Source organism: Oncorhynchus keta, chromosome 1 (genome assembly GCF_023373465.1).
Source record: "Oncorhynchus keta strain PuntledgeMale-10-30-2019 chromosome 1, Oket_V2, whole genome shotgun sequence".
NCBI lineage: Eukaryota > Metazoa > Chordata > Actinopteri > Salmoniformes > Salmonidae > Oncorhynchus > Oncorhynchus keta.
In genome coordinates, this window is record NC_068421.1 from 55,981,477 (window position 1) to 56,009,187 (window position 27,711).

At 44.7% G+C, this 27,711-nt stretch overlaps 1 protein-coding gene across 3 annotated transcripts in view; it reads right to left on the reverse strand.

Moving 5' to 3' along the window:
* LOC118388551 (polyamine-transporting ATPase 13A3-like) overlaps positions 1-27,711 on the reverse strand; it is a 64,050-nt gene that overhangs the window by 13,229 nt on the left and 23,110 nt on the right. For all 3 annotated transcript variants that reach the window (XR_004826576.2, XM_035777746.2, XM_035777764.2), the window contains 18 exons: positions 17,225-17,309; positions 15,884-16,057; positions 11,133-11,312; positions 10,876-10,946; positions 9,197-9,280; positions 8,671-8,740; positions 7,261-7,395; positions 6,644-6,716; positions 6,186-6,317; positions 5,795-5,971; positions 5,476-5,633; positions 5,073-5,261; positions 4,725-4,937; positions 4,351-4,470; positions 4,182-4,199; positions 3,939-4,092; positions 3,421-3,666; positions 2,411-2,583 (listed from right to left, as the gene is read on the reverse strand). Coding sequence is in view for 2 of the 3 variants with exons in the window: in XM_035777746.2 (XP_035633639.1) it covers positions 2,411-2,583; positions 3,421-3,666; positions 3,939-4,092; positions 4,182-4,199; positions 4,351-4,470; positions 4,725-4,937; positions 5,073-5,261; positions 5,476-5,633; positions 5,795-5,971; positions 6,186-6,317; positions 6,644-6,716; positions 7,261-7,395; positions 8,671-8,740; positions 9,197-9,280; positions 10,876-10,946; positions 11,133-11,312; positions 15,884-16,057; positions 17,225-17,275 (2,418 nt within the window). In the remaining variant the exon portion in view is untranslated. The remainder of the gene's footprint in view (positions 1-2,410; positions 2,584-3,420; positions 3,667-3,938; positions 4,093-4,181; positions 4,200-4,350; positions 4,471-4,724; positions 4,938-5,072; positions 5,262-5,475; positions 5,634-5,794; positions 5,972-6,185; positions 6,318-6,643; positions 6,717-7,260; positions 7,396-8,670; positions 8,741-9,196; positions 9,281-10,875; positions 10,947-11,132; positions 11,313-15,883; positions 16,058-17,224; positions 17,310-27,711) is intronic.

The following is a 27,711-nucleotide window of genomic DNA, read 5'->3' on the forward strand; positions in this document are numbered from 1 at the left end:
TGGCCATGTAAATTCCTCACTCAGCCTACATAGATAGTGTACATATTACATACAGAACAAATAGACACACACACACACACAAGTGGAGATAGCGCGAGAGAAGCATAATCACCAGATGGTGCCGCAAAGCAGGAAGGGTTGCTGTTAGAGGAAATTATGGTTGAAATGACTAATTATGTATACATTCCAATCAGAACTGACTAGTCCAAATGCTATAATGTACGTGTGAATTTTCTCTCTTGCTCCCATTCCCAATTGTATATAATGTAGTCAGGAGTTTAGTAACAATGAAGGTCTGTTCCTTAGTTCATTCAGTTGTACAAATCTCCAGGTGGTGGGAACGGCCCATCTCCAGATTGTCTAGAATGTTGATTTATACTGACTGGCCTTGACTTCGTGCTGATAACGCGAAGGCTCGAGAGCTAGAGGGCCCCTCTACTTGTAAATAGAACGTTTGGAAAACGCTGACGTCATTTTCAGTTTATAACCTGTGGAAATATGTGTATGCGTTTAGTACTCTCTTGAAATAAACGCTGTTACCTTTGGCTTTTAAGACTGGTCTCAATCTACTTCATGCATAATTAATGAACTTACACTTCATTAATGAATTAGAATGAGTGAGAATCTGGTTTTGGCTATAAAACACATAGGAATTTAGAATTCCTCTATCAGTTGCACATCCGTCACTCGGTCACGTCATTGGCATTGTGGTCAACGTTCCACAGATGCCACAGCCACATTGGGGTCCAAAAGTAGAATGGGAGCTAATGACTGTTTCGCTCAGTGATGTAGTGGAGTCACAAAAACGTAGAGTCTGAATCGGTGCTCGAGTACTGGTCCAAGTTTTCAAGTCTGAGTCCCCATTAACACTAAATAAAAGTTATTTACCCAGTCAGATACAGTGTAGTGGCAAGAGGAATTTAGTCAATAAATTGACCCCTATGACTGAACAAGTTGTCGCCTAAACAAATAGTTAACAGTCCGGTCTGCAAGTAGCCTAGTTTAAGAACGAGCCGCTTTATGAATGCAAAATGCGGCCTGCCAATGCATAATAGAAAGAAAAACACGTAGCGCCGGTATTATGGGTCATATCTTTTGAACCATAAGGGCTAGAATCAAGCTGTTTCTCTCAGGAAAAGAGGGAGAGTTGGCTACATAACCTGCCTATGAAATGCAGTGGGGAAAGTGGGAGGGTTGAGTGAGACCACAAATTCAAAGACAGCCTAGTTCTCTATACTCAAGGGAGAGAAAAACATAGCTAGACTTGTTTTACTATTAAACTCAATGCAGCTACTGTTTTTCATTTCGTAAAGCAGCTTGTGTTTCTTAACCAGGCAAAGGATAGCCAACGAGGAAGTTGGTGGTGACTGGTTATCTACGGGAAGCAAGAGAGAGTCGCTAACGTGATGTGTATAATCAGAGGCGGAGCGCCTCACCTCTTGCTCCCCCGCAGCTCACATGATGTAGGCCGGGTTTGGTGCATCCTTCCCACTGCTGAACAGAACTGTTCTGAGCATCTGTGCTGCTAATAAAGCTCTCAATCTCGCCAAAAACCTTTGTCAAGTCCACTTAGCAGTCAGATTTTAGTCAGAGGTAATTTATTCGTGTCTCGTTTTAGTCAACTGAAATGAAAAAGCTTTTTCGTTTAGTCTTTTTTTCTGGGTCTATTTAGTTAGTCAAAGTCTCGTCAATTGCCACTGAAAAATATTTTTGTCATTATTTTTGTTGACGAACTTACCACTGGTTTCCATAAACTGGGCTTCATTGCCAAATCCCTATATCTACTTCCTCAGAGTCAGATGAACAAGGGATACCATTTTTATGTCTCAACGTCCAGTACGAAAGAAGTTGGAGCAAGTTTCGTGAGCCAATGCTAACTAGCTTTAGCGCAACGACGAAGTCCACAAGGACAGTTAGCATGCTAGTTGTTCCCATAGACTTCCAGTAATTGCACTAACGCCAGGTAGCAACTTCCTTCAAACTGAACACATACAAATGGTATCCACAAGTTCATCTGACTGAGGAAGTAGATAAAGGGCTTCATTGCCAAAATCCCAAACTATCCCTTTAAGGTATGCCAGTAAATATACATATTCCTGATAGCATCTAGACACAATCTGACACAATGACTGGCTGCCATTGTCTAGAACCCAGAACACACCCATTCATTCATCCATTCCTGCTGCATGTGATCACTGGGCTATTTCTGAGTTCTGATGTAACCAGCTTCTCATTGAAACTGAGGGGGATCCGAGCAACTAGCTTAATCATGACTCATGCTGGTCCACAGAGGGCACTCATGTGTGGTGTTTCTGTTTTCCATCTCATTCACCCAGCATCTAGTGTGTGTGTGTGTCTGTCTGACAGAGCTGTAATTAGCCACACCCACCGCCAGGGGTCCATCTCTCACCTCCAGACGTGGGGCTTTGCCCACATGTTTGCTGGGTTTGTCTGCGTAGCGCCAGTTGATCTTGGCCGACTGACCATCTTTGGAGGGCAGCGCGTCAGCGATGATGACCCGGTCCTGAGGGGGGATCATGCCACAGTCCCTGGCCACTGAGATGGCCGTCAACATGTTGTCACCTGGAGGAAAGATGTTAAATGTTGCCTTTAGGCACAGACCTACTCATAACCATTATGGAAGGGGGGAGACACAGAAACAGATTTTTAGATCATTGCCCAAGAGGCGACTGCCTCCTATTCCCTGAGGTACAGGGGGGTATTGTCCTGGCGCTATGCTCTTTGTGAAACTCTAAACCTGGGTAGGGGTTGGGATGGGGCGGCCTGGGCATACTGGCTCTGGACCAGTGGTCCGCATGACAGGCCACGGGTTAGTGAGAGGGGTTGGCGGGCGGTGAAACCATATAATTGTGTGATTACATTTACAGTGCTGAAAGCAACAGAGGGAGAATAGGAGAGAGAGAGAGACCGGGCAGGACTTTGGCTCTTTCTGCCAGTTAAGCTGCATGGCCCAGAACTTTATTAGTCTGGATTCCAGGAATACCTCCGTAAAGCGTTGAGAACCACAAGAAAAACCCAACGATCATCACAGCCAACATCACATTCTACCCCGTGTGAGGCATGGCTACAGTATGAATGAGTACTGGTGGTTGTCATTAGAGAGTGACAACTCATGTCTGATAGTGATCCTGTGTGGCTTGGTTGGTAGAGCATGGCGCTTGTAACACCAGTATTGTGGCCACCCATATGTGGAATGTATGCATGCATGATTATGTGTCGCTTTGGGGAAAAATGCTTCTGCTAAATGGCATATACCTTGAGGTCCCTCATCACTGATTCAAGACCATTGGCATCCAAGTCTACTGAATGGCTTTCACAGATCCAGTTAAGTCAGATCTGTGATGATGTTTTACTGTGTATGTTTATATGATAAACATGTTGGTGTGCCCGCTTTCTCACCAGTGACCATGACGGTGCGGATGTGTGCCCTGCGGAGGTCCTCCAGTACCCCGGCGGTCTCAGCCTTCAGCTTGTTCTGCATGATGATCAGCCCCAGGAACTCCATGTTGGCCTCCATCTGGTCCCTGTTGACGTTCTGGACTTTGTGCCAGGTGAGTTTGGACTCGAGGCGGCGGTGGGCCAGGGCGATGACCCGGAAGCCCTGCTTGGTGTAGTCCTCCAGAACATCCGCAAAGTCCTCTGGAACTACACGGACAGACGGTTTCGAAAACATCTTCAAAATGAACAATTCCAGGGAGCAAAACATTTCACTGAAAATGCTCGTCTTTATCATGGCATTGGCATCATGTCAATACACCAGTCGTATGATGTGACCATGATTATCACACTTAGTTAGTCCAAGGCTATGACTGAATAGCCGAGCGTTCGTTCCTTACTATACTGGCCATAACTTCTTCTCAATAGGAGCGTCTGCAAAATGTACTGTCAAATTCAGAGTAAACAGTTAAGAGACCAACCAGTGTCTTTCTTGCAGAGGCTGGCCACCACCTCGGGTGCCCCCTTGAGGTAGGCATCCATGCGCTTCTCCCCCAGCAGACGGGCTACCACACACATCCTCTGCAGCGCCGAGGAGAAGGGGAACTGACGCACAATACCAATCTCATAGGCCAACTGTATGGGGACACAACACACAGAATTACCTTTCACCTCCAAGTCAAACTAGGAGAAATATTAAAAACAAGAGCAATAGCACTACTTACCGACAAGTCATACAGCTCCTACAGTGTGACAGTGAAGTAAACAGAGTGAATGTACAATCAGACAGTGCCTTTCAAATAATATGTGACAGGTGAATATGTGACACAGCTTAATCTTAATCATTTACACATCAGTGCCTTGCTCTCGGGTGGGGGGGTAAACTATTCGTACCATGTCCTGTTCGGGTGACATAACGGGCTCGGGGGGCATCAGCTGCTTGGGGGGCCGCACCACGGTGGGCATGATGCGGTCGTGGAGGGAGGTCTCCTCCTCAGTGGCCTCCTCCAGGATCTGACAAGGAGAAGAGGGAGGAGTAAACATGAAAGAAACACTAAGCTGCATCGAAAGTGGATATTTCAACTGACCAACATCTCAAAATGGACCCATAAGTGTGAGCCGCACATCATTGAAAGTCAGGGGAAAGTCAGGGGAAAGCGACATCGACATATCGACATATACTTTCGACATATATCGGCATGAAACACATTGGACGGATTAAGAAATAGTGAAGGACAGAGGTTAAAGGTCCAGTTTCGGTCACTCACCCAACCTGTGGCCTCAAACATCTTCAGGTCCAGAGGGTCTCCGGACAGCTGGCCATCAATCTTGGTAAGAGAGTGGCAGGTGGCCATGCAGGCTACAAACTGGGACTTGACCAGACTCTCCTTGTAAGCATTCTCCTCTGACAGGTGGAAAGAGCCATTCTCCACTCTCTGGACTCCCCATAAATCTAGTCCATCCTCTGTGAGTGTACCCGTCTGAGGAGAGAGTAACAGAGATGGTGAATAGGGGGAGAATAACCCTTTCGTCAAAGTAAATATAGAGGTCAGGCCATAATACAACTAGTTTCCCAAGCACAGCCTCTACTAGTGTGTGTGTCTGTGTGTGTCCACCTTGTCGAAGCAGACCAGGTTGAGCTGGCCACAGATGTTGATCCTCTGGGGGCTGATGCAGAAGATGCCGATGCGTTTGAGGCGGCGCTGGGCGTACACGATGCCCGCCGTCATGGCAGCAGGCAGCGCGGGGGGCACGGTGATGGTGATGATGTCCAGGGACTCGATGATGATGGTCTTGGCTGGTACCTGGGCCACAGTAGAGGAGAGGACAAAGAAAACAAGTCCAATACAATAGGAGTTCATGTAGGAATTGAACGTGATGCTAAATAGCCAGTCTTTTTCAGTTCAACTCCATTTTCCAATGAAATGCCCTAACCACATTACCACTGACCATTACCACTGTACACCATCTAAAAAGGACTAGTCACTCTCCCTCTTCCCCGAATGTTCAGTCCAGTACCTTGTTCATGATGCTGAGGACAATGGAGTAGACAAAGCCGATACCGGCTATAGCCACCAGGCACAGCAGGAAGAGGTAGGCGTCACGGTACAGCTTGAAGTCCGTGGGCTTGGGGTAGAGGATGGAGCGCACCAGCTGGCCTTTAGCTGTGCTGAAGCCTGGTGGGGGAGGGGGACACGGACGAGCATATTTAGATGATAGCAGAATTCAGAATGTGCCAACTGATCCTAAAAATAAATCTGAGGGTAGATCATGATCGAACAAAAATAAAATAGGTAGTGTGTGCGCGTGTTGTGACTGAGGACACATACACACTAACCTGTGCGGACCACCACTGCCTTGACCAGTTCCCCTGAGTAGAAACGGGTCTGGATGATGTGCGTGCCACAGAAGAGGGTGTGTCTCTTGTGCTCCTCCATGCTGTAGGCCCCGTCACCCTCCTTGTCCCCCTCACCTGGGTTGGGGAGGTTGGTCTTGGTGACCGGCACACTCTCACCTTGGGGGAGGAGGATGTGGGAGAGACAGGGACAGGAGGGGGGGCGAGAAGGAGAGACGGAGGTTGAGTCTGGGAGCTTTGATGCATAAGTATACAGCATTTACAGAGTGTAATGTTGTGTGCTGCTTTGCACAAATGTAAAATATACATTTTGTATTTGGGTAGTGAGACAGACAGACGTTGGTCTGTCTGTGGCAGAATTTCCAGGTCACACCTGTCAGCATGCTCTCGTTGACAATGCAGGTGCCGCTGACCAGCACCGCATCGCACGGCATGATGGTCCCGTTGCTAGGAATGACCATGACATCGCCGGGCACCAGGTCAGTGGACAGGGCCTCCTCGATGTCTGCTATGATCCAACACAAAGGAGAGGAGAGAGGCAGTAGGTGTGGAGACAGAGGGGAGAGGAGGAGAGCAGAGGAAAGAGAGAAAGGAAGGGAAAGTAGAGGGAGGTAAGAGAGAGAAAACAAGGTATTCCGTGCACCTCTCTCGTTCAGCATATCTCTCATTAGTCTTGCCACTCTGGGCAGCAGGGGAAAAACGCTGAGGCATCACCATATGTGGGCCTGAGCCCACTGCCACAGACACGCACAAGAAAAAGTGTGACCATCTAGCGGCTAATTGAACACTAGCCAAAGTGCATAAAATCGAAATGGGGTATGTTAGACAAACCGTTGTTGGCTCTGCAGACTGAAACACGGACAATACTGTGTGCTGCCACCATGTCGTGAAGCATGACGTATTGCTGAAAAGTAGAGAATAGTTTCAGAAAACAGAAAATAAGCAGAACCACACATCAAGTGCTAGAAATACAGGCCTCTAGCTAACAGCTTCTAATTTCCCTCGGGGTTAGAGAGAAGCCTTCACCACCACCCCCCCTCTTCTTCCACCCTTTCTCCATCCATGCCCTTCCTCTACATATCCTTCTCTTCACAAATGCAGTGTGATTCTAAAGGGGGCTGTGGGTAAACCCAGGGCACCGGCAGAAGTCTCCACCCCTCCTCTTCCATCTCCCTACCTATGCGGTGTGATTGTAAGGGGGTGAACCCAGGGCCTCGGGGGCAGCAGACCATACAGAGATGGGCCCTTTCATGCAGGCCTGAATGGTTCTGGGATTAGAGTGGGGAGGGGGCTATTGCAGTTAACTCTGGCTTAGTCCAGCTTTGTTGAGCTCAGGCTGGATCAGCAAGGCCCCAGATTCACCTTTAACTTTTGATTATTTCATAAATGTTGTAAAAATGGAGTTGAGAAAGACAAAGAACGGAACGTGGGGGGGGGGGCAGACGTACCTTTTTAATGGTGTACAGAGAGGTAGCTATGGATATGACCGACATGAAGACGATGGCTACGGCGTAGTAGTAGTACTCGTCGGCGCTCCACAGGATCACACTGAAGAGCTGGAAGATGTAGAAAGGGTTGAGGACCTGCAGGGGGAAAGACCGGAGGACAGGTAGTTCAGCCAACTTCTTCAAAACAACAAGCTGCAACAAAAGACATCAATTTGGACATACTATTAGAATAATGACTGATTAAGCCAGACTTAACCAGTCATGGTTTGGCCTAAGTGTGAAGATGGTATAAATGAATGCCAAATATCCCTTTGACTGACACATATGGTTCAATGTGTTTCTTTATACAGAGCGCACAACAGAGACAGAGAACGAGATGGAGACTGTCGCAGAGAGAGTGAGGTCAGAAAGAGCGAGAGAGACATCAGAGAGATAGAAAGACAATAAGGAGCTGAGAGGAACTGCAGAGGTGGAAAATGCTGTTTGTACTGCCATTGTTGGCCCTGTTCACTCATTAGACTAAAGACAACCTCCCTGCAACAACTGAGAAACATTATGTCCGGTCATTTTTTACCTTTTTTTTTTAAAAAGCCGTTGGCTTCCATTCAACAGAATGCAATCATTAGAATGCCACGCACAGCTCTTGGATATGATTCTCATTATTTGGATCACACTGTTGCAGGAGAGCTGTAAATGTAAAACTTGCAGTGTATTTGAGGTTTAAAAGTGCTTCTGACGTTTGTAATTTCGACTTTGAAATTTCAGACTTGATTTTCCCTTATGAAAAATGTAACAACCCCTACAAAAATGTCCATTAATTAAAATTCACATAATAATTCACATTTCCTGTTGCTGAAGGATTATTTTCCAGCTGTAGCAAACACACGAAAATTAAGATCCTACATCTGTATCAGGATCACAGATAAAATAGCTATTGATTTTCATATGCACCTTTGGATGTAAATTATTAGTAAGTTGTCTGTATGTCCTTTGGGTGGTGGACCATTCTTGATACACACTGAAAACTGTTGAGCGGGAAAAACCCAGCAGCGTTGCGGTTCTCAGGCACTTAATTTTTTGTCTTGCCCATTCACCCTCTGAATTGCACACATTCACAATCCATGTCTCAATTGTCTCAAGGCTTAAAAACCCTTCATGTTTTCTCCCCTTCATCTACACTGATTGAAGTGAATTTAACAGGTGATATCAATAAGGGAGAGTAGCTTTCACCTGGTTAGTATGTCATGGAAAGAGCAGGTGTTCCTAATGTTTTGTACACTCACTGTAGGCTAATGATATCAATTACTTCTCAGAGATAATGAAAAAGGAACCATGGCAAGAACATCAAGTATTCTTTAAGTAAAGGACATGAATACCGTATTCCCATTTAAACCCCAAAACCTCTCCTACCTCTTTGATTAGCAGCTTGAAAACTGAAGGCACTTTCACTGCAATTTCATTCACTCCGAAAAACAGTCTCCTGTGGGAAAGAATGAGAGGACGGGTTCAACATTTACAGTTCAAACACTAACAGCTCATTCCACTTTATAACAAACCGTTGTAAAGGGTTGTAATAAAACCCTTGATAAGGTGCCGACACTGACAGTGCTGCATTAAGTAGGTCAGAGTCACACTCAACACACACACTAGACGCTGGGTATGTGATACACAGGGAGCATTAGGCCAGTCCTGAGCAGACTGACAGCAGGGCTATTATCAGGTGTTTTCAGGGCTCTGTTAGGTGACTGGGCTATTAGATGTCCGGTCGTCTAAGGCGACAAGAGATGCTGCTGTGGCCGGCAGTTGTGAAGTCTGGGGGATGGGGGTGGTGAATCTACCATAGGAAAGGGCAAACCTCTGGGTTATTCAATAAGCTGCAGTAGTAGCTGTAGTCCGGAGTCCAGTCGAGGCTAAAGTGCAATGAAATAGTCTCTACCTGTACTCCTGCTGGTTGCTGGTGAGCCCCGTGCTGTGCTCTGAGTGGATGTTGGAACAGGTCACCTCCAGGTCTTCCAAGCCCCTGTGGTGTGTGTGCAGGCATGCGTGAATGAGGGGAAACCAGAAACCGCCACTGGAACACATTTTCTTGGATACACACACACACAAATTGAAATATCACATTTACATAACTATTTAGACCCTTTCCACTTTACAGCCTCAAGTCTTCTTGGGTATGATGCTACAAGCTTGGCACACCTGTATTTGGGGAATTTCTCCCATTCTTTTCTGCAGATCCTCTCAAGCGCTGTCAGGTTGGATGGGGAGCATTGCTGCACAGTTATTTTCAGGTCTCTCCAGAGATGTTTGATTGGGTTCAATTCCGGGCTCTGGCTGGGCCACTCAAGGACATTGAGACTTTTCCCAAATCCACTCCTGTGTTGTCTTGGATGTGTGCTTAGGGTCGTTGTCCTGTTGGAAGGTGAACCTTAGGACCTCAGACTGGGGCAGAGGGCTCTGGAGCAAGTTTTCATCAAGGATCTCTCTGTACTTTGCTCCATTCATCTTACCTTCGATCCTGACACGTCTCCCAGTCACTGCCGCTGAAAAACATCCCCACAGCACAATGCTGCCCCCATCATGCTTCACCATAGGGATGGTGCCAGGTTTCCTCCAGACATGATGCTTTGCTTTCAGGCCAAAGAGTTCAATCTTGGTTTTTATCAAACCAGAGAATCTTGTTTCTCATGGTCTGAGAGTTATTTAGGGGCCTTTTGGCAAACTCCAAGTAGGCTGTCATGTGCCTTTTACTGAGGAGTGGCTTCCGTCTGGCCACTACCATAAAGGCCTGTTTGGTGGAGTACTGCAGAGATGGTTGTCCTTCTGGAAGTTTCTCCCATCTCCACGGAGGAGTTTTGGAGTTCTGTCAGAGTGACCATCAGGTTCTTGGTCACCACCCTGACCAAGTTCCTTCTTCCCCGATTGTTCAGTTTGGCCGGGCGGCCAGCTCTAAGAAGAGTCTTGATGGTTCCAAACTTCTTCCATTTAAGAATGATGAGGCCACTGTGTTCTTGGGGACCTTCAATGATGCAGAAATGTTTTGGTTCCCTTCCCCAGATCTGTGCCTCGACACAATCCTGTCTCGGAGCTCTACGGACAATTCCTTCAAATTCATGGCTTGGTTTTTGCTCTGACATGCAGAGTCAACTGTGGGACCTTATATAGACAGGTGTGTGCCTTCCCAGATCATGTCCAATCAATCAAATTGACCACAGGTGGACTCCAATCAAGTTGTAGGAACATCTCCAGGATGATCAATGGAAACAGGATGCACCTGAGCTCAATTTCAAGTCTCATAGCAAAGGGTCTGAATACTTATGTAAATAAGGTATTTCTGTTTTGTTTTAATCTATCTATACATATCTATATATATATATATATATCTATATCTATATTTTGTTATACATTTGTAAACATTTTCTAAAAACCTGTTTTCGCTTTGTCATTGGGTATTGTGTGTAGATTGATGAGATGTACGCATTTTATCTATTTTAGAATAAGGCTGTAACGTAACAAAATGTGGAAAACTTGGAGGCGTCTGAATCCTTTTGAATGCACTGTAACTTCAGAAAAGTTTCCAGGTCACTGAATATAATTATGGTTCGTTAAATTGCTTACGTTAACACCTCAAAATTCTGGACCTCGTCGTTCCAGTAGTACTTTGTGCTATGGAGTGTAAAATAGCGAATCTGAAATGAGAAGGGGAAAAAAAAGAATAACACAATGTTATCAACAGAAGTCAGAAACTTTTTTGGTGCACCCCCCCAATTGACCATGAAAGTTTATATTTTTGTGACTGTGTGAGAGAAAGACAGGTAAAATAAGTAAAAAGACCATCCATGTATGTTACTGTGTGTGCCATCACGTGTTATTACCTGAGTGGGCTGGTACTCTGCGTACTTCCTGTTGAACTCCTGGGTGGGGCTGTTCGAGGAGTGGGGGGAGTGTCCGTTGGCCATGGGGGGAGTGGTCTGGGTCTCCAGGCTGTCAAAGGGGTTCCTCCCGGGGGCCAGCATCACTCGCACCTTGGCTAGGAACCAGCGCTTAAACTCATCCTGAGAAACACACACACACACACACACCATCAGCGGTGACAGGTTGTCTTGTATTCCCGTTACTTAGTGAAGCAAAAATAAAGCCTTTGTATGTGAACAGCTTTAGATTAATTGATGGAGAGTCTGCTCTTGTAGAGTTTGATGCATTATCCTGGTTTTGTATTTTTCTATCCACTATGCTCATTGACAGAACATTCCAATTTACCATGATAATTATTCATCACAATAGAAATATAATCCCCGGTACAATATCAACTGCACTGCTGCACTTATAGTCTATGTGGGGCCCCTGCGTAAAATCTCATGATGACCCGCTGCCCTGTAATCCCAAACTCTTAAACGAACCACCAAATCCTTTCAAATAAAGGTATATAATGAGTCAAATAAGCACTAGGTTAAAACATAGGCAACAAACGTAACCAGAGAGGTGTAAACTACACCTCCACGCTTGGATGTGGTCGCATCATTGCGAGCTACAAATTCTACCTGGTCACTTCACTCAAAATGTTATATTTTTGGGGTTTTGGTTTCAAGTTGCCCAAAGTCAATTAGCCTGTGCTATTTGTTTAAAAAAAAGATAAGCAAATAAATCTCTACTGAACAAAATAAATCTGCAATTCCGGAGCCCTATCTTGACACCAAAATTGTAGCAACAATAGCCTAATTGGCAACCCAAATACATGCCAATCACTGGTTTGCACGTCAAAATATATTTATCATGCATTCCTGCTTGGATATAACTACGTATTTCTTGAATCATACCATCGCAATAGCACTGAAAAAAGGGGAAGAAGTTAGTCCGAAACCATACTGTTAAAAAAAAAAAATACAGTACAGGTAACTGCCAAAGAAAAGGAAACACCAACATAAAAAAGTGTCTTAATAGGGCTCATTGGGGCACCACGAGCCAGAACAACTTCAATGCACCATGGCATAGATTCTACAAGTGTCTGGAACCATTCTTCCACGAGAAATTCCATCATTTGGTGTTTTGTTGGTGGTGGTTGGAAAAATCTGTCTCAGGCGCCTCTCCAGATTCTCCCATATAAGTGTTCAATTGGGTTGAGATCTGGTGATGGCCATGGCATATGGTTTACATCATTTTCATGCTCATCAAACCAGTCAGTAATCAAACCTGCCTTGTGGATGGGGACATTGTCATCCTATGAGGGAATAGCCAAGATAGCCAAAATAATGGCCTGCTCTGAATTGTTATACATGTTCCTAAGCATGACGGGATATAATTGCTTATTGAACTCAGGAACCACACCTGTGTGGAAGCACCTGATTTCAAAATACTGTACATCCCTCATTTACTCAAGTGTCTCAATTGTGTTGGCAGTTGCCTATATATGGATAGCATGGGTTCATTGTATGCTAGCATTGCATGTTAAAGTGAAAGCAAGTGCCATGATCCCACAGGAAATAGGACTATGGGAGTTTGTTTTGCTCCGGCGTTGAGAATATGGGCATTAGCGTATCCAGAGACTAAAAAGCTGTACAGATGAGTCATTCCACAAAATGAGTGCCTTTTAATATTTTAAGTACAAATTGTGCACCAATATTGAATTTTAAAAGCCTGTTACATTCAATATAGACCACACGGACAATTCAATTAATCAGATTTTTATATGAATAAAGTCTTGCTAGTGCCAAAATTCAGCATGTCCCTCATTTTAAGGTCAACCCTGTTACATGAACTGAACTCTCGTTTTAACATATTGAAACTATTGCATTTGATTAAAAAAATTGCTATAAAAAAAACTTCCCATCTAAGTCAAATCATAGTGTAAAAGCAGGTGAGCGGATTCTACTACACTGCTCAAAAAAATAAAGGGAACACTAAAATAACACATCTTAGATCTGAATGAATGAAATATTCTTATTAAATACTTTTTTCTTTACATAGTTCAATGTGCTGACAACAAAATCACACAAAAATTATCAATGGAAGTCAAATTTATCAACCTATGGAGGTCTGGATTTGTAGTCACACTCAAAATTAAAGTGGAAAACCACACTACAGGCTGATCCAACTTTGATGTAATGTCCTTAAAACAAGTCAAAATGAGGCTCAGTGGTGTGTGTGACCTCCCTACAACGCCTAGGCATGCTCCTGATGTGGTGGCGGATGGTCTCCTGAGCAATCTCCTCCCAGACCGAGACTAAAGCATCCGCCAACTCTTGGACAGTCTGTGGTGCAACGTGGCGTTGGTGGATGGAGCGAGACATGATGTCCCAGATGTGCTCAATTGGATTCAGGTCTGGGGAACGGGCAGGCAAGTCCATAGCATCAATGCCTTCCTCTTGCAGGAACTGCTGACACACTCCAGCCACATGAGGTCTAGCATTGTCTTGCATTAGGAGGAAACCAGGGCCAACCACACCAGCATATGGTCTCACAAGGGGTTTGAGGATCTCATCTCGGTACCTAATGGCAGTCAGGCTACCTCTGGCGAGCACATGGAGGGCTGTGCTGCCCCCCAAAGAAATGTGCCACCCCACACCATGACTGACCCACCGCCAAACCAGTCACGCTGGAGGATGTTGCAGGCAGCAGAACGTTCTCCACGACGTCCCCAGACTCTGTCACATGCTCGGTGTGAACCTGCTTTCATCTGTGAAGAGCACAGGGCGCCAGTGGCGAATTTGCCAATCTTGGTGTTCTCTGGCAAATGCCAAACGTCCTGCACGGTGTTGGGATGTAAGCACAATCCCCACCTGTGGACGTCAGGCCCTCATACCACCCTCATGGAGTCTGTTTCTGACCGTTTGAGCAGACACATGCACATTTGTGGCCTGCTGGAGGTCATTTTGCAGGGCTCTGGCAGTGCTCCTCCTTGCACAAAGGCGGAGGTAGCGGTCCTGCTGCTGGGTTGTTGCCCTCCTACGGCCTCCTCCACGTCTCCTGATGTACTGGCCTGTCTCCTGGTAGCGCCTCCATGCTCTGGACACTACGCTGACAGACACAGCAAACCTTCTTGCCACAGCTCGCATTGATGTACCATCCTGGATGAACTGCACTACCTGAGCCACTTGTGTGGGTTGTAGACTCCGTCTCATGCTACCACTAGAGTGAAAGCACCGCCAGCATTCAAAAGTGACCAAAACATCAGCCAGGAAGCATAGGAACTGAGAAGTGGTCTGTGGTCCCCACCTGCAGGGGGTGTCTTGCTAATTGCCTATAATTTCCACCTGTTGTCTATTCCATTTGCACAACAGCATGTGAAATGTATTGTCAATCAGTGTTGCTTCCTAAGTGGACAGTTTGATTTCACAGAAGTGTGACTGACTTGGAGTTACATTGTGTTGTTTAAGTGTTCCCTTTATTTTTATGAGCAGTGTATTTTTGGCCATTTTCTGGTGTTTTGTAACAGAAAACTGAGTGGGTCAAGTATAACAGGTCAACCTTGTTACCCATATATAGATTACATTTAATTGTCCCTCCCTGTTGTACACAAGTTTCCCCTTGCCCTGTCACAAGGGGATTGATGCTTGTTACGGTCAACCCTGTTACGGGCAACCCTGTTACGGTCAACCCTGTTACGGTCAACCCTGTTACGGTCAACCCTGTTACTTTATTTGGCACTTAGAGGCATTCCAGAGGATGAAAACATTGTTATTTTTTTAACCCGCCCGTTTTGGAACCAATGTGTCAATGTATGTCTCGTACATGCATAATAAACCATCTATTAGACCTAGTTTAATTTCGCTATCAATAGGCTCCATTTCTCTGGAAACCAAGCAGAAAATTACGTTCGCTAAACATGCCATAGCAAGACAAATACATTAGAAGACAATTCTCAAACCGATCAGAAACACTATGCTCACAACCTGTATCTCAATGGTGTCACTGGTGTATTTAGTTAGAAATGTTGAATATATTGAACAATAAACTAAGGTTTTTACCAGGCGCGATACAAGACATCACACATAAAGCATGTAACATACTAGTTCGTACAACAAGGAATTAGCCAGCAATGTTGACTGGCAGGTGGAATGATGTCCAATGATGTTGCAAGTTTAAAAGAGTTTGTGGGGTGAGCCCAAGCACGTGCATGTCTTTGTGCACAGTTGCAGGGGCTTGACAGCAATTACGTGATAACATAGTTCACAACTTTCAAGGACCCCATTTGGCTCTTGGTTGCTGCTTTCAGAACTACTAAAACTACACAACAATAATTACAGAGCCATTATTTATCCTCGAGTTGGGGAAAAAAAACATGTTTTTTATTAAGTTGAACATGTGCTCTTTATGACAGAATCTTAAAATTAGTCCCCCCCCCAAATAACCACCATGTTACACATCTCAAAGGGCACTGAATTGGTGAAACGACTCAGATACACATTTGTTATTTGCAGGAGGGGGGAATTGCATTATCTAGAACAATTAATTTCCAATGATTTACCACATGTAAGGGTGGGGTACTGCTAGTGACTTAAGTGTTTTCTTATTCAAACATTAAGGCCTAATATATTTATTTTTTAACTACAAATTGGTGGCTGAAAATAAAATAGTTACTGAAATATACAGAATGGTTTCTGCCATAGTAACGAGGACAATGACTTACAGTGGATTGGAGAAGCACCACTTCGGCCTCTCTGACAGTGGTCCGGCTACAGGTGGCCTTCACACACCATTCTGGCATCCAGTAGAGCAGCAGCAGAAGGAAGCCCCCCGTACAGAGAACCCAAAGACCCACCACCGCCACACGCCACCGACACACACGGTACCCCTGGAGCTCCTAGAGGGGGTCATGGATGGGAGAGAGGACTGTTAAAAATTGTACTTCATATTAGTGTTGCACGGTATAGCTAAACTGTACTTTTTTGGTACTTCTATCAAATGTGTGCCATGTCATATACGGATTGAGAGGATCAAGTCTGTTTTGTAATTTGTCTGAATCTTCAAGGGGGCAGTAGCTAGCCAGGCTGTATTTTAGCCAGGCTGTGTTTGCGCGAGAGTGTGCGAGCGAGAGAGCGATGGAGAGACAGCGAGCGAGAGAGCGATGAGAAAGCAAGAATGAGAGAGAAAGAGTAAGAGACAGAGAGGAAGCGTGTGAGCGATGGGGGAGAGGTAGCGTGTGAGCAAGAGCAACAGAGCGAGAGAGAGCAACCAAATGAGAGGGACAGAGCGAGCGAGATGCACAGTTGGACAACTGAATTAATGATAAACTAAAATAGACTGGACCGGACAGAGTTGGAATACTCTTCAACATGCTGTCCTACTCGAGTTGGCCAAATGTAGTCCTACTGTATGACATTGGGTTTGCCATATGACTCTGGGTTTGCTTCTGCCAGTCCCTACAGGCTCAGACAGCCGGTTGACCTGAGAGCTGAGCCTGAGTGATGTAGCTGTGACAGTGTGAGAGAGCAAGAGACAATTCAGCTCCACTATACGAGTCAAGTTACTTTGCCATAAGCGTCGCGTCAATGTGACACTACCTGCTACACAGTGTGTGCTGTTTTGACAGCAGAGGGGAAGTGTGTATTCTATTTTCCTACTGTACCATATTCATCGATTACGCTGAAGTACAATAGCTTTGGTCCAGTTTATCGCAAGTACTCATTAAAACTTTTGTTTACATTGTGAAAATAGTCAATGTAGCTAGCTAGAGTTTCTGCTAGCTAGTAGCTTCTTGGAGGCCATATGCAACCAAAATCAACTATTTGTCATTACTTTAATTCAGCCACCGAGAATTGAACCTTGGAGATTCTTGAGTTGGATGCTGCCATTGGACGTGACGCAATGTGAGCGCAACACCGGCTTTCAATGATTTCAAAGGAAGCATTCCCTCAATGGCTGAAGGCAATGCCGGACGCCCGATGGCTGTAGTGTAGCAGGGCCGTGCGAGTGAGTGACGGGGGGGGAGAAACAAGGTAGAAAGAGGTAATAAAACGAGGGAACACACCATCTCATCCTCCTCATCCTTGTTCACGATCTTCAGGTCTTCTTTCTCCATTCTGCAGATGAGTCACCAAGCCCACTGAGCACCGCTTCATTGAAACAAGAGCACAATGACACCACTACATGAGAACGTGAGTCTACCCCAGTACGAGGGCATGAGTATATCTCAGAGTGGGTGTCCAACTCAGTGCATACCAGAACATGACCCAACCACACTGAACCTTCAAGTGAGACCAATGAGATCAACCACACCACCTGTGCAGTGACTGAAACCAGAGCCATAAACGCACAGTTGGACAACTGAATGAATGATTAACTAGAAGAGACTGGACATTAAATTACATTCACACGTTCAACAGCACACTGTATCCCCTCAAGCCTATACTCCACTACTACCACATACAGTGGGGAGAACAAGTATTTGATAACCTGCAAAATCGGCAGTGTTTCCTACTTACAAAGCATGTAGAGGTCTGTCATTTTTATCATAGGTACACTTCAATTGTGAATGACTGAATCTAAAACAAAAATCCAGAAAATCACATTGTATGATTTTTAAGTAATTAAGTTGCATTTTATTGCATGACATAAGTATTTGATACATCAGAAAAGCAGAACTTAATATCTGGTACAGAAACCTTTTTTTGCAATTACAGAGATCATATGTTTCCTGTAGTTCTTGACCAGGTTTGCACACACTGCAGCAGAGATTTTGGCCCACTCCTCCATACAGACCTTCTCCAGATCCTTCAGGTTTTGGGGCTGTCGCTGGGCAATACAGACTTTGAGCTCCCTCCAAAGATTTTCTATTGGGTTCAGGTCTGGAGACTGGCTAGGCCACTCCAGGACCTTGAGATGCTTCTTACGGAGCCACTCCTTAGTTGCCCTGGCTGTGTGTTTCGGGTCGTTGTCATGCTGGAAGACCCAGCCACGACCCATCTTCAATGCTCTTACTGAGGGAAGGAGGTTGTTGGCCAAGATCTCACGATACATGGCCCCATCCATCCTCCCCTCAATAAGGTGCAGTCGTCCTGTCCCCTTTGCAGAAAAGCATACCCAAAGAATGGTGATGTTTCCACCTCCATGCTTAATGGTTGGGATGGTGTTCTTGGGGTTGTACTCATCCTCCTTCCTCCAAACACGGTGAATGGAGTTTAGACCAAAAAGCTCTATTTTTGTCTCATCAGACCACATGACCTTCTCCCATTCCTCCTCTGGATCATCCAGATGGTCATTGGCAAACTTCAGACGGGCCTGGACATGCGCTGGCTTGAGTAGGGGGACCTTGTGTGCGCTGCAGGATTTTAATCCATGACGGCCTAATGTGTTACTAATGGTTCTTTGAGACTGTGGTCCCAGCTTTCTTCAGGTCATTGACCAGGTCCTGCCGTGTAGTTCTGAGCTGATCCCTCACCTTCCTCATGATCATTGATGCCCCAAGGGGTGAGATCTTACATGGAGCCCCAGACCGAGAGTGATTGACCATCATCTTTAACTTCTTCCATTTTCTAATAATTGCACCAACAGTTGTTGCCTTCTCACCAAGCTGCTTGCCTATTGTCCTGTGGCTCATCAGCCTTGCTGAGTGCAGGTCTACAATTTTATCCCTGATGTCCTTACACAGCTCTCTGGTCTTGGCCATTGTGGAGAGGTTGGAGTCTGATTGAGTGTGTGGACAGGTGTCTTTTATATAGGTAACGAGTTCAAACAGGTGCAGTTAATACAGGTAATGAGTGGAGAACAGGAGGGCTTCTTAAAGAAAAACGAACAGGTCTGTGAGAGCCAGAATTCTTACTGGTTGGTAGGTGATCAACTTATGTCATGCAATAAAATGCAAATTAATTACTTAAAAATCATACAATGTGATTTTCTAGATTTTTTTTAGATTCCGTCTCTCACAGTTTAAGTGTACCTATGATAAAAATTACTGTGCGCCTCCCATAGTCTGGACTGTGAAGAAACCTCGTGGCATGTCTTGTGGGTTATGCATGGGTGTCGGATTCAACATGTCAACACCTTTCACAAATACAAGTAGTGATGAAGTCAATCTCTTCTCCACTTTGACGTGCATATTATTAATGTTAACTGTGTACATCCAAGGGCCGGCCGTGCTGCCCTGTTTGGAGCCATTTGCAATTGTCCTATGTCCCTTTTCTGGCACCTGACCACACTCATGAACACTAGTACAGGTGCGACAAAACTAGGGCCTGTAGGATCTGCCTTGTTGATAGTGCTGTGAAGAAGGTAGAGTAGCACATTATTATGGACAGACTTCTCCCCATGTTTTGACCATGACAGTTTACAATCCAGGGTTACTCCAAGCAGTTTAGTCTCCTCAACTTGCTCAATTTCCACAATATTTATTACATAATTAGTTGAGGTTTAGGGTTTAGTGAATGATTTGTCCCAAATATAATGCTTTTAGTTTGAGAAATATTTAGGACTAACATTCTAAAACTTTGGTTTTCCTAGATATGGCTACTATATTGTGATAACTACATGCAATGGATATAGATACTGCTTTCAAGCAAATTTCTGCAGCATTATTAAAGATATGATCAATACATGCTATTTATAACTACCCTGACTGATAACCAGAACAAGGTTGGAGGCACTGGTTACATTTTGAAGCTTTTGAGTGGGCAGCTGGATGAAAGCCAGTAGATATTTAAAAATCACCTCTGTTGATATACATTATCAAGCATTTCACACATTATCCAGATACTGATTGTTAGCACTTGGTGGTCTATAGCAGCTTTCCTCACGAATGGGCTTTAGGTGAGGCAGATGAACCTGAAGGCATATTACTAGTACAGTTTTTAAAACATGAGATCGTCTAAGATTTACAGGAATGTGGTTCTGAATATAAAACAGCAACATGTCCAATGGCATTTCTGTCTTTTATGTAAATGTTATAACATTTTATTGATCCCGCTGTATAAAAAGGTATTATTTAAGTGAGTTTCAGAGATAATCAGAATATGAATGTCATCGGTTATTAGCAAATTAGTGATTTCATGAACCTTGTTTCTTAAGCTACATATGTTAACATGGGCAATTTTGAGCACTTGTCTAGGATGCTTACTTGTTTTCACTGTTTTACTGGGAAGCTTAGCAGAAGTAGATATGCTCATGTTATTTATCTTAGTGCAGGGTGAGCTGCACACAGTGTCTTCCTACTAGGGCACAACGCCTCAGTGCTAACAGTATAAATCTGGTTCATAGGCACATGATTGCTGCATACAATAGCTGTAGGATCAACAGATACTTGCATTGTGTCTACCAACGCCCGTGGTTTAATGTACATTTGAGGAAGCATTATGACAACTCAGCGTCACAATGGTAGGAATTAACTGAGCTGGGTTTGGGGTCATTGATAAGTAACTGTCTCAACGCAGCTTCATTATGCTGTGAAAGGATCCAGGAACCCAAATGATTTGGGTGGATCCCATCCTTCTTATAAACCGTGTTTTATTTCCAAAAGGTAGCGAAATTGTCAAAACCCATTGTAAGTTACATGCATTAAAGTAAGTAGCCCTACAGTATGACATTGGGTTTGCCATATGATTCTAGGTTTGCCTCTGCAGGTCCCTACAGGATCAGACAGCCGGTTGACCGGAGAACACCTGAAACAAAGCATGAGTGGTGCAGCTGTGACAACCGGTATGGAACACTCCCACAGACAGTGACAAGCTCCTTTCCCAACAGCTGGCCATCCCTGGAGGACAGCTGAGAGGGAGAGAGAAGAGTCATGGGGGGTATTGAGTAACACCCATCTGATGACTCAGGACTCAGTGGGAGTGTGTGTGTTCTGCAATGACCTTTGAGTGGAATCTGACCTCTCTGTACAAAAGAGGAAAGGGTTTGAAGGGGAATGTCAGGGTCAAGAAGGCAGTTGGAATCAACCAGTACAGCCAAAGCTGAAAGAGAATCAAAGATGCAGCAAGAGACGCTACAGAACTTCAACATGCATCTGGCTAAAAAACAAGCATCCCATTCAATCAACAAATGTGTAGCGTCTACAGCAACAGTCTGTTTCAAAACAATTAGCTAAACTCCTAAGGGCCAGATTACTCTCAATGTTATGGACATAAAGTGACAAAAGACGACACCGTAATGGAACGCAATCATAACTTCCAACATCAGCACCATATCAGCCCCAAACTGAAAAAAACCTAAATAAACCATGGAATGTTATTTACTGTGTCATCGCTGCAATTTCCCAACGGGCTCGGGAGAGGCGAAGGTGGAGTCATGCGTCCTCCAAAACATGGCTTGCCCAACCGCGCTCCTTAACACCCGCAAGCTTAACCAGGAAACCAGCCGTACCAATGTGTCGGAGGAAACACCGTTCTAATGGCGACCAGGGTCAGCCCGCAGGCACCCGGCCTGCTAAAAGGAGTCGCTAGAGCACGATGAGCTCAACCGGCCAAACCCTCCTCTAACCCGGACGACGCTGGGCCAATTGTGTGCTGTCCTATGGGGCTCCTGACCATGGCCGGTTGTGGCACAGCCCGGGAAATGAACCCGGTCTTTAGTAACGCCTTAGACTGCTGCGCCACACGGGAGGCCCTAACCCATGGAATGTTTTCTCATATCCTGACAACATGATAGGGACGGTCCCCAGAGTCACACTACGGAAGGCTTGGAATTCCAACCAGATTCCATGATGCCCACCAGAGCATGATGGCAGCAGGTTGAATGCCTCCACATTGAAAGGCCATTGTGCCAGGGGCACTAGGCGTCAATGAAAATAACAAATACCTTTATTAAAACATTAAAAAAATTATAGCAGGCCTGGGTGACCCGGAGGGAGGTCCATCCTCTCTTTGTACATGTGCCGGTTGTGTGGTACTGGTTTTCCAGATTTAGCTGGGCTCACTGCTGAGGTCTGGGGCTATGGTAGGAAACAGGCTGGCCCATGCATGTCTGCGATTAGATGCAGCAGGGGGGATAACACACGTGTTTAAACACCCACCCCCTACAAAAACAACAGGTTGGCTTTAGCCATCGCCGGGCTGGTGTCAGATATCATGCTGGAGAGAATCGCGATAAATTTATGTACTGTGCGCACAGACAGCACTCAAGGACAAAAAGCTCTAATGCTCAGTCGCTTTTACAGGATTAGACTTGTCACTGAAAACAGAGAAGCTTTATGGCCATCAATGTTGCCAGTGGTTATTATAATCATCAAAGCCTCTCAACTTTTATTAGGTGCGTCCTCTTTACACACACCAAATATTTGACTGCAGCAACATATTTTCTCCCTCATGTAGGTCGTGCCCCATTGAAGTGCACTACGAACAGCAGGTGCCTTCTGCTTCCACATATGGAGTGGGGGTATATCGCCATGGTACAGACTACAGAAACCATTCCTACCCCAACAAGGCCTCTGAGCAGACACTTTGTCTGTTCTCTCAGGGGACTGCCTGTTCTCTAGGCCCAAAGGTGGAGAAAAAGAGGATGCATGAGGGAGGCAGGCCGGCCAGCAGCGATATAGAGGGGCTTTTGGCAGGACATTGTTGTAACAACAATGGAGCGACAAGGGAAAAGAGATTGAGAGAGAGACGCAGAGAAAGAGCAGTGTGAAAGGGGAGAGAGGGAGAAAAGAAGGGGACTCAGCAGCAGGGCTAACCCTGGCTGGCTGTCAGGGCCGGCGCTGGGTTGGGCCGCCCCGCTGCCGCGCTCCCCTGCACTATGCCACTGGCCCCCGGCCCTGATCTTATCTGCCCACAGCACTCAGCCCTTTCTTTCCCTGGCACACAGCAGGATATTTAGCTTGGGACCAAGCCCTTCCTACTATTTTACAGCAGGTCAGGAGTCCAGGGAGGGCGACGGGCCGCTGTGCAGGCCACCCTATGGTGTGTGGAAATGACATGGGCAGTGTATTAAAGACAAACAGACAGTTCATAACAGTCCCAGACAGTGTATACAGAATACCAGTGTGGGACTATTGAGGCCATTCATTATTAAAACATTGCTGGATGGTTGGCACTGAAGTCAATGCAAAAACTGAGGTAATTTAAGGCATCATCATCCATTGATTTTGTCACCATAAAAAAATAAAAAAATATTACCAGCCATATAATGTGGGGATTATTCATGCGGATACAGAACAGATACATCCATTTCATCTATAGGCGTGACTACGGTCTAACCAACCCAACACATTTATGGGGCAGCAGGTAGGTGGTTAGAGCGTTGGGCCAGTAACCGAAAGGTATGATCGAATCCCTGAGCTGACAAGGTAAAAATATGTCGTTCTTCCCCTGAACAAGGCAGTTAACAAACACACTGTTCCTAGGCTGTCATTGTAAATAAGAATTTGTTCTTAACTGACTTGCCTAGTTAAATAAAAGGTAAAATAAAATCTCTGCTGTGACTAAAACATCAACACCCTGCCTTTTAAGTCCAGCTAAAGAGGAATAGAGCAGTTAATGTTTCTTTGGCATGTTTGGTAAACATAGTGCCTTCAGAATGTATTCATACACTGACTTATTCCACATTTTGGTGTGCTCTGCCAATTAATCCACACATAAAATGGTCAACCGAATCGTTTCTAGTCATATCTCTTCCTTCCAGGCCTTTATATTGCGATTGGCAACTTTCATAAATTAGGTGCATTACTGCCACTGACCTCATTTGTCTTTCAGTCACCCACTTGGGTATAACCAATGAGCAGATGGCACGTGGGTACCTGCTTCTATAAACCAATGAGGAGATTGGAGAGGCAGGACTTGCAGCGTGATCTGCGTCAGAAATATAACTTAACTATTTTAGCCCATGTCAATGCAGACGCTAGTTGGCACGCACGAGCAGTGTGGGTACAATAATTGAACAACATAGATTCCTACATTTATTTTTCAACGCTTGCGAACATGAAGCGAGCGGTGTAGTCAGCCTGTTACTCTCCTGAAGTTGCCGGTAATAGGCCGAACAAGGAGTCGGCACAATTTATCTAACCATTTCTACCGATCTGTGTGCCAGTTACATTTTTCATATGCACATTTTTGTGAAACCGTTTTATTTAATTCATAATAACTTCTTCATATCTCAAAATCATTGTCATGTGGTTAATCAAAATTCTATCAAAATCTAAATGAAAATGATAAACCTAAAAACTATGTAAAAGGCCAACAAATAAAAACATCGCAGCCTGCAGGTTGAAAATAACCTGATCAAAATAAATATCCTAGAAATCACATTGGCTACTCGTAACATTGCAAAAATCAGAAACTTTGTCCAAAAATGCAGAAAAATTTATCCATGCTTTTGTCACTTCTAGGTTAGACTACTGCAATGCTCTACTTTCCGGCTACCCGGATAAAGCACTAAATAAACTTCAGTTAGTGCTAAATATGGCTGCTAGAATCCTGACTAGAACCAAAAAAATATCATATTACTCCAGTGCTAGCTGGCTTCCTGTCAAGGCAAGGGCTGATTTCAAGGTTCTACTGCTAACCTACAAAGCATTACATGGGCTTGCTCCTACCTATCTCTCTGATTTGGTCCTGCCGTACATACCTACACGTACGCTACGGTCACAAGACGCAGGCCTCCTAATTGTCCCTAGAATTTCTAAGCAAACAGCTGGAGGCAGGGCTTTCTCCTATAGAGCTCCATTTTTATGGAGTGGTCTGCCTACCCATGTGAGAGACGCAAACTCGGTCTCAACCTTTAAGTCTTTACTGAAGACTCAGCTCTTCAGTGGGTCATATGATTGAGTGTAGTCTGGCCCAGGAGTGTGAAGGTGAACGGAAAGGCTCTGGAGCAACGAACCGCCCTTGCGGTCTCTGCCTGGCCGGTTCCCCTCTTTCCACTGGGATTCTCTGCCTCTAACCCTATTACAGGGGCTGAGTCACTGGCTTACTAGGGCTCTTTCATACCGTCCCTAGGAGGGGTGCGTCACTTGAGTGGGTTGAGTCACTGATGTTATCTTCCTGTCTGGGTTGGCGCCCCCCCCCTGGGTTGTGCTGTGGCGGAGATCTTTGTGGGCTATACTTGGCCTTGTCTCAGGATGGTAAGTTGGCGGTTGAAGATATCCCTCTAGTGGTGTGGGGGCTGTGCTTTGGCAAAGTTGGTGGGGTTATATTATTCCTATTTGGCCCTGTCCGGGGGTGTCCTCGGATGGGGCAACAGTGTCTCCTGACCCCTCCTGTCTCAGCCTCCAATATTTATGCTGCAGTAGTTTGTGTGTCGGGGGGCTAGGGTCAGTTTGTTATATCTGGAGTACTTCTCCTGTCCTATCCGGTGTCCTGTGCGAATTTAAGTATGCGCTCTCTAATTCTCTTTCACTCTTTCTTTCTCTCTCTCGGAGGACCTGAGCCCTAGGACCATGCCTCAGGCCTACCTGACATGATGACTTCTTGCTGTCCCCAGTCCACCTGGCCGTGCTGCTGCTCCAGTTTCAATTGTTCTGCCTGGGATTATTATTATTTGACCATGTTGGTCATTTATGAACATTTGAACATCTTGGCCATGTTCTGTTATAATCTCCACCCGGCACAGCCTGAAGAGGACTGGCCACACCACATTGCCTCGTTCCTCTAGGTTTCTTCCTAGGTTTTGGCCTTTCTAGGGAGTTTTTCCTAGCCACTGTGCTTCTACACCTGCATTGCTTGCTGTTTGGGGGTTTTAGGCTGGGTTTCTGTACAGCACTTTGAGATATCAGCTGATGGACGAAGGGCTATATAAATCTATTTGATTTGATAGCCTGTCTGCAACGAACTTGAAACATTGCATCAACTATTAACTTGGGTCCGGCCTGAAGCTTGCGCTAGCTATACTTATTTTCCCGAGTCAGTGAGCTCGGGACAGACACAGCTGTAGACTATTTGCGTAAGCGATAATAAGCAGTGCTCAACTTGGGCAGGAGCTCACCTGAGCTAAGTACCGGCACCACATTTTCTACTGCTTGAGCTTCTGTTCCTGTTATGTAGAATATTAGCTCAAAAGTATTGTGGAGCTCCTGCACCTAAATATAAAACAGTACTAGCACCCAAAATGAGTACCGGAACCTAATTTAGTCCAAGTCAAGCACTGATAAGATGTAATCAGGTAGGCCTATTTTATGACGTTTCCACTGGATCAGAGCATGACATTTCCCTTTCATGCGGAGTGATTATCCAAACGGAAAGAGCTGGAAAGATTTTTCAAAAATACATAGAACTATTGTAATTCTCAATGGATGTAAAAAGAGACGTTGTTTGTTTGCTGATTGAGGTGAAGAAAACATTACTTTGAGAAGCTCCACAGGTCATTAGTGGTGGTGCGTTAAGGCAATCAGAAATACTATCAGATCCCCAAATGGGAACCATTGTATGTCTACATTGCGTGCAGGCCAGGTAGCCTATAAGCCTACTTCTATGCGTGCGCGTCCTTACTCAACATTGACAGGAGCGCCCCAGACAAAAGACAATTAATAAATTGACAGAACTCATAAATGGAATTAAATAAGCCAAAACTTGTTTCTCACAAGTGTAGCATAGGTTGTGCACTCTGCAAACAATGTGTCCACTCCGATAATGAAGAATGGAATAATAATATTGAATGCATAAAAATAAAACAACCCTAACCAAAGTAACAAACATTGTAGATGAGAAATTATAGGAATTAATGGTAAATGTACTACTTGTGATATACAGTGCCTTCGGAAAGTATTCAGACCCCTTGACATTCTCCACATTTTGTTACGCATGTGAATACAATAAAGTTGGATTTTCTACATTTTAAAATAATTTCTTTATATCTGGAACCATACAGAAAATGTGGCCATGCATAAGTTGGCTTCATTAGTTAGTGAATAAATATTGTGTGATAAAATCAAATTGGTTTCATCAGCCACGAGAATGGGAAGTACGGTATAAGATACAGCAGCTAGGTCATTGATATAGATTAGGCATAACAAAGGTAACCCTGTGGCACGCCACAGGATATCTTGCTCTGGTAGATGCACAGCCGTTTGCATAAACACATTGTTCTCTACCATAAACATAACTATATAGCCAATTATATGTATAATCCTGAAAACCGTAATAATGCCATTTAAGAAAGTAATATTTAATGATCAACCGTGTCAAACGCTTTGGATAAATCTAAAAAAGATGTCAAAGGCGTATTCATTGTTCAGGGCTCTAAAGATTTTTTCATCTTCAATTTTTTCATCTTCAGGAACAATACCAGTTTGCATTGATTTGGGGAAGATGTACAGTGGGGCAAAAAAGTATTTAGTCAGCCACCAATTGTGCAAGTTCTCCCACTTAAAAAGATGAGGCCTGTAATTTTCATCATAGGTACACTTCAACGAAGACAGACAAAATGAGAAAGAAAAAATAATCTCCAGAAAATGATATTGTAGGATTTTTTATGAATTTAAAATGGAAAATAAGTATTTGGTCAATAACAAAAGTTTCAATACTTTGTTATATACCCTTTGTTGGCAATGACAGAGGTCAAACGTTTTCTGTAAGTCTTCACAAGGTTTTCACACAC